This window comes from Gadus chalcogrammus, chromosome 11 (genome assembly GCF_026213295.1).
Source record: "Gadus chalcogrammus isolate NIFS_2021 chromosome 11, NIFS_Gcha_1.0, whole genome shotgun sequence".
In the NCBI taxonomy this organism is placed as follows: domain Eukaryota; kingdom Metazoa; phylum Chordata; class Actinopteri; order Gadiformes; family Gadidae; genus Gadus; species Gadus chalcogrammus.
The window spans coordinates 18,526,397-18,533,745 of NC_079422.1; the positions used below are offsets into that span (position 1 = coordinate 18,526,397).

At 44.5% G+C, this 7,349-nt stretch overlaps 1 protein-coding gene across 1 annotated transcript; it reads left to right on the forward strand.

The window, feature by feature from the left end:
- The first annotated feature begins 1,318 nt into the window (after window positions 1–1,318).
- On the forward strand, window positions 1,319–6,243 carry irx1a (iroquois homeobox 1a). Its single transcript, XM_056601482.1, has 4 exons — window positions 1,319–1,873; window positions 3,295–4,402; window positions 4,818–4,893; window positions 5,626–6,243. Exons 1-4 carry the CDS (start codon window positions 1,631–1,633, stop codon window positions 5,699–5,701), a joined length of 1,503 nt encoding a protein of 500 aa, XP_056457457.1. The 5' UTR covers window positions 1,319–1,630; the 3' UTR covers window positions 5,702–6,243.
- The last annotated feature ends 1,106 nt before the right edge of the window (window positions 6,244–7,349 follow it).

Consider the following 7,349-nt stretch of genomic DNA (forward strand, 5'->3'; position numbering starts at 1 on the left):
TAGATGGTTAACATGTGAATATTTGTTTTTAAAACGTAGGCCTATAATTATTCCACTGCTTTCTTAAAGAAAAAGGGCACAGATAGGAGTATCTTAAAGGCTTGAAGGTTCAGAGATGGTTTTCCCAGTAGAATGCGGGCTATACAGCGTCTTACAGTGATCCCTGGCTTTCCCTCATTCCGTTTCACTCAAAACAGAAGACATGTTTAAGTGAAGTGGCTCTGTTGTTACTCTGACAGCAGCCTGCTCAGGGTTTACATGCACGCGCGCGGGTGTGCACGCACGCGGGCGCGAGCCTTCACACGCACGGTGCGCTGACAGGACGGAGGAACACCGAAAAGAGGAAAAAGGAAAGACGAACCTTAGGGAAGGAAGAAAGAAAGAAAGAAAGAAAGAAAGAAAGAAAGAAAGAAAGAAAGAAAGAAAGAAAGAAAGAAAGAAAGAAAGAAAGAAAGAAAGAAAGAAAGAAAGAAAGAAAGAAAGAAAGAAAGAAAGAAAGAAAGAAAGAAAGAAAGAAAGAAAAATAAACAGAAAGGAAGAATGAAAGAAAGACAATGAAAGAAAACAAGAATAAAAAATAGAAAGAAAGAAAGTAACACATGAATTCACACATTAAAATGGCCCATGTGCGTTGAGTATACTATAATTAAAATGCCTAATGCGAGTATTTGAGATTAATAACAGCGGGAAAAAACAAAGCACGAATAATTAAGTCGAAATATCAGGATATTAGTCTAATTGTTCTTTCATTACCATAATAAAATAAACATGAGAGTGCATGGGAGTGCAGCATGGCCGCCTGGCATATATAAAGTGCACAAGGAGGACGAATCAACCTGCCCGACGTCCCCGATTATAAACACCAGTAACCGCGCAAAACAATACTATCCTAATCAATCAGTCTTTAGAAATAATAAACGCACCAGTCGCCGGTAACAGACAGAACAATTTCCTCTGGAAGTTGTGTTTTTTTTCTCCTCCTCCCCTTCCTAATTATACAATTGAAATCTATTCCAAAATAAGTTCCTTCTTCTTTGCGGGTTCACTTACCCCCCCCACCCCCACCCCCTCTATGTCGGACAGCTGTAAAATCGTGTAGACAGGTTGTCATACAACAATCAAAGCTTCGGTGAATAGACTCTAATGCTGAACATTTAACATACAATAGTCCAAACGCGCGGCGGAGAGAAGTGGCCCCAGCCAATGCCTCTCTCCACATGCTCCAAACGAGGAGGAGCTTGCAGGCTCAAGTAAAGGGGGGGGGGGATGCCAATCAAAGCATCAACTTCAAATTGTATCTGAGAGATCAGCCCGAGACCTCGGGGCAGGCACGTCAGTTGGAGCTCAATTGTTGATCAGATCACATCCAACGGACTCGCAGAGAGAGAGAGAGAGAGAAAGAGGGAGAGAGAGAGAGAGAGAGGAGCATAGAGAGAGCAGTCGAGATTTAAGGAGAAGACTTGTTTTTTTTTGTACTGTACCTTTTAGGGCTACTACAACGTCCGTCGCGACTTTTCCCTTTGACTTGCCCGGGTTCTTGTCATTACGCGCGGGTGCGTATTGCATTATTACGCACGGCACGGGGGCTTTTGTTCGGGCGGAAGAGCTGTGCTGACCGAGGTAGTGGAAGATGTCTTTCCCGCAGTTGGGCTACCCGCAGTACTTGAGTGCGTCTCAGGCGGTCTATGGAAGCGACAGACCGGGCGTGCTGACGTCCTCGTCCCGGGGAGGGAGCGCTGAGCTCGGGGGGAGCCCGTCAGCCGCTGCCGCCGCAGTGTCGTCCGTGTTGGGCATGTACGCCAACCCTTATGCGCACAACTACAGCGCGTTCCTGCCTTACACCAGCGCGGACTTGGCTCTTTTCTCTCAGATGGTAAGATTTTGAGTTATTTTGGGAGTTATACTGCATAGTTTTGGATTATGCGCCATACGTGGAAAAAGGCCCGATTGGAAACTATTCACACACTACAAGTTCTGTTTCTAACCTCGTTGTGAAATATTTTATTATCCGTTCATTGTCCCGTTGCAGTTTGAATTGCATAGTCGTTGCAGAGGGTATGCAAAGTTTGTTTGTAAAATCGTTGAACTGTGGAAGATATTCTGGGAGAAAATGGAGGCAGGTTTTGTTTGTCTTGGGGACGGCATATGGATATTAGCATAGGCTGTAAAAACCGAGATCAGTATGATTCATATTTTATCGAAATTGATTTAATATTAAGATGGATCTCTATTACAAATTAAAAAATCGTGCGAATAAATGCTCAGTGTTAAAGTAAATTCGCCAGTCGTCATAGAACAGTTTATTGTATTGTTTTAAATGGTAGGCCCCATCATTGTGATTTTTATTACGTTTTTTATAATGATCAGTATTTTTTCAAATATTATTTATTGCCATTTTTAATGTCATTGCTTCTGGAAAATGCCTACAAAACATGTAGATGGCCTGCTATGTGTGTGTGTGTGTGTGTGTGTGTGTGTGTGTGTGTGTGTGTGTGTGTGTGTGTGTGTGTGTGTGTGTGTGTGTGTGTGTGTGTGTGTGTGTGTGTGTGTGTGTGTGTGTGTGTGTGTGTGTGTGTGTGTGTAGTGTAGGCCTAGTATACTATAATATTATTGTCTACCATTTTGAAATAAAGGACCGAAGATACGAATTACTATAGTGTATTATAGGCCTACTACAGTGCAACAATTTGTATTTTATTCCTCCACGAGTACCATCAGCATGGCGTGGCAGTGTATGGCTCAATGCAGTTTATTTGCCTTTATCTGCAAAAGCTCAAAATAATATCCGGCAGCATCGATTAAAAACGACTCAGTCTTATTCGATGTAGGCTACAATCGGCATCAATAGATCATGTCGAGCCACGACATGAACGTGACAGTCTTAAGGCACAAACGGTCACCTCAGTCACGACATGCCGCCTACAATAACGTATAGGCCTCTAAACTGTTCCCCTCATGGCACACTGAGGAAGGTAATGAGCCTTATGTAACCCACTGTCATTACAACGGGATACCTATGGACATTGTTGAGCTATGGTGCTGCATGCGGTAAAGCAGGCCGAGTTTACACTATTCTCGACCATAGCTTTAAATTCAGAGTCTGATAGCCTTTGATTACTGGCGTTTTCATTTGATTAACCCATGGCACACATGCGTGGGGCCTATATTTAGACACACAGCCTTGCGCTGTTTTTTTTTTTGATGCAGCGAATAAAAGTTGCACTTTCTGCAAATTGTTTCAAGTATCAAGCACAGTTGAACATGTCTTAATCTTTTCATCTAATTTTTATCCAGGGATCTCAATACGACTTGAAAGACAGCCCAGGCGTCCACCCCGGCAGCTTCGCGGCCCACACCTCGCCGGCCTTCTACCCCTACGGCCAGTTCCAGTACGGGGACCCGGCGAGGCCCAAGAACGCCACCCGGGAGAGCACTAGCACCCTGAAGGCCTGGCTCAACGAGCACCGCAAGAACCCCTACCCCACGAAGGGCGAGAAGATCATGCTGGCCATCATCACCAAGATGACCCTGACGCAGGTGTCCACCTGGTTCGCCAACGCCCGCCGGAGACTCAAGAAGGAGAACAAGGTGACGTGGGGCGCCAGGAGCAAAGAGGACGAGGAAGACGGCAACCTGTTCGGCAGCGGGGACGAGGCGGAGAAGAACGAGGACGAGGAAGAGATCGACCTGGAGAGCATAGACATAGACAAGATAGACGATAACGACGGGGATCAGAGCAACGAGGACGATGACGACAAGTCCACTGAGGGCAGCAGGGATCCCATGCGAGGTGGCGGGGCCGGGGAGCTGGACAGCTTGGAGAAAAGGCGCGCGTTTGCCCTGCAGGCCCACGAGGCGTTCGACCGAACCAAGAGCGCCATTTCTGTGCACCAAGTGGGCAAGGAGAGCTCGGAGCTCGGCCACAATAACACCACCACCACCACCAGGGTTTTGTCCCCGGACAGGGTCGGGAGCTTTCCCCTTGTCCCCGTGAACAATAAGCCTAAAATATGGTCGCTGGCCGAGACCGCCACCAGCCCAGACAGCTCGACCCAGAAGCCGACGTCCCCCGCCGGTGGCCCGGCCGGCACCCACCCGTCGGCCGCTCACCCCCACCAGCTCCAGACCCATCCGGCGTTCCTCCCCAGCCACGGACTGTACACTTGTCAGATTGGGAAGTTTCACAACTGGACGAATGGCGCGTTCCTGGGCCAGAACTCATTGCTTAACGTGAGGTCCTTCCTGGGAGTTAACCAGCAGCACCATCATCACCACCACAACCCCCACCTGCCAACTCAGCAGCAGCCGACCTCGGTGTTGGTATCGCCGGGCACAGCTGCCGCAGCGCTGAGCAGCGAAAGCACAAAGGCCCCACAGGAGAGCCAGAGTCCTAAGCACATAGGTACTATTACTATTCCGCCCGGATATACCCATCGGTACAACTAGTGAAGTGTAGAGGGCCAGCAGAGAATTATACGCTCTGATAATATTTAGGGTGATATTTGTGTGTGTGTGTGTGTGTGTGTGTGTGTGTGTGTGTGTGTGTGTGTGTGTGTGTGTGTGTGTGTGTGCGTGTGCGTGTGCGTGTGCGTGTGCGTGTGCGTGTGTATGTATCGGTGTGTGTATCGGTGTGTGTAAGTGAGTGTGCGTCGTTTTACGAATTTATTTATTATAATAACCAAGTTTCGAGTTAAAAGGAAAATAAATAGTGAGGTCAAATATGTATCGATTATTTCCTTTACAATAATCGTTATAGTTATATCGTTGTTATAGTTATTAGAATTGTGTAATAACAATGTGGTTTTGTTTATTTTTAGACCATGAAAACGACGTTAGAACTGAATCGCCGTCAACGCAGCCCCTCAAGTCGTCTTTCCGTCCCATCCATGACAGGTGAGAATATGATTCAGAAATGCGGAAAAAGGGTTTACAATCATTATTGTTGTATTCATTTATTTTTTCTATATTTTCCACCTTCCCCTACCACTCAATATAATTTTCTAGAAAAAAATAATAAATAAAAACACTGGTACTTTCGTTTGAATTGTTCAAACAGACCTTGGCTCTTGAGAGTGACTCGGGGTCTCGTCTCCCATCCCTAGCCCTTTAATTCCCTTCCTCTGGGGGTAGTGGGGCTACTTATCCAGTCACCGAGTAAAACGGGCTGTGTGCTTTCCCTAAAGACCCTATAGGGAGAGCTGGGCCCAGGGGAGCCTTCCACCATAAAAGTTTCCCCGTTTCAAGTGCTATAATTCTCTCTCTCTCTCTCTCTCTCTCTCTCTCTCTCTCTCTCTCTCTCTCTCTCTCTCTCTCTCTCTCTCTCTCTCTCTCTGTCTCTCTCTCTGTCTCTCTCTCTGTCTCCCTGTCCCTCTCATTGACCCCCAATATGTATTATTATATACTAGGCCACCATACTTGGATTTATGTAGGCCTAAACCTAACGTAATCATTTTTAATATTGCCTATGTATTCATAAAATTAATTGTAACTAACCCCAAACCTCTAATATTGCACTCAATTGAAACTTTTTGGAGATATTAAATTGTATTATTAAATTTGTATTGTAACCTGCTGTCCCAAAAAAACGGCCGAATATTGATCTCCTTTTTTGTTGTCCTTATCTAGATTCGCTCTGCCTTCCAGCGCCAGGAATCCACAAGAAGCCACGCAACGGGTCCTCACGGCCATTTCCTCGGCTTGATCAAGACATTATTATGCTTGCGGACGCCCGAGGACACACACACGCACACACACAGAGACTCTCACACACACAGACGCAAAGCAAGGAAGAACGAAAGAGACTTCATACGCACTCATAGAAAGGACAATTAATAATAACCTAATGCAGCTCATTCAGTCGGTAAATAACGAATGGCGTAATTTGGTAATTTCCTGTGGATGGATGGATTACTTCCTCTATTGTTGTGTAGCCTATAATCGCGCCCATGTAAACTCTCTCCTCCACTTTCCCCAGGAAGGCTGGGACATTTTGGGAGGCTTTTATTTTTTGTCTTCAACTTGTGTTTTTTGGTGTCTTCCTTTAATGTAAATACAAGTGATTTAAATTTGTAAATAGCGCGTTGAAGGAATTTGTCCAGATCATATATTTTGCCTAATAAAGTAAATGAAATTATAGAGAAAACCAAAGAATACCCTACTCAATATGTTCTTTCCTCCTTTAAAACGGCACTTTCCATTTTAGTTATTCATCCTGTCCTATTCATTATTCATTAGTTATTTATTATCCTCATCATTATTATTATTATTTTACTTTTATTATAAAACAAAAATCCTGCACTATTTAATAATAATAATAATAATAATAATGATATGATAATAAATAAATAAAAATCTATAAACAAACAAGGCGGGTGATTCTCGCAGGGGGACAATGGCGAAAGGGAAAAGCCAGTTGGTGTGTAACCAGGCTTAAATGTATTCAACGCGCTCCCGATGGGGCTGCAGGGAGGGAGGCTGCAGCGTCGATGCATTGAGGTGCTAATAAGTGTCCAGATGGTGGCTGGTGACAGAAAATGGACAGGAGCAGCTGGGAACGTCATTAAGTAATAATATGGGAACGCCCAGTCCAAACAAAATCAAATGGTTAAAATCTAATCTGTCAGGAAGAGAACTCGATTCGAAGATAAATTATTAATATTTTAGGAGGAGCGACCGAGGGAGTGCGGGCTTGAAGCTGTGGAGCCGCTGGCCTGACGTTGTTAACTCTCCAAAGGGGTCGGCGTTTAGGGTCCCGTTTTATTCCGTCTGATAGAGGTCATTAGCCTTTAACAGCGTTTCCTACATCCCAATCAGCGACCAAAGCCAAGTATTGATTGGCCTAATGTGCTCCAATATAATTAAGAAACACTACCCTTGTCGCATTTGGCTGCATATTTTGTTTTCATTTATGTGCGCAGAGCCACACCATTTGGAAACACGTTTATCGCCGATTATGGAAATTATAATCAACAATGTTTTGTTTGCAAACCAGATTTTTTGTGTAGGTTTATTTGAAGAGTTAAACAAACAGGCCTTTAACTGAGTTAAGGGTTGCGTTCCATCTAACATTTTAGGCCTTAACGCATATCACAATATGCTTTAGAAATAGAAGATAATACAAATTCTAACAGCATTATTAAGATACAATTTAAGGGGGTCAAATATGTTATTGTATGAACTATATCGGAGGGGTAAACCATCTTCTAAACCTGTGGAGTAAGGTTCCTAGGCTGTTTTGCAATATTACAGCGACCTCTATAGGCAGATGTTATATCATCGAGGCCGGAGTGGATGATGCTTGTCGATCTTCTAACACTCACATGAACACCAATATTTAGTATTTATCATCT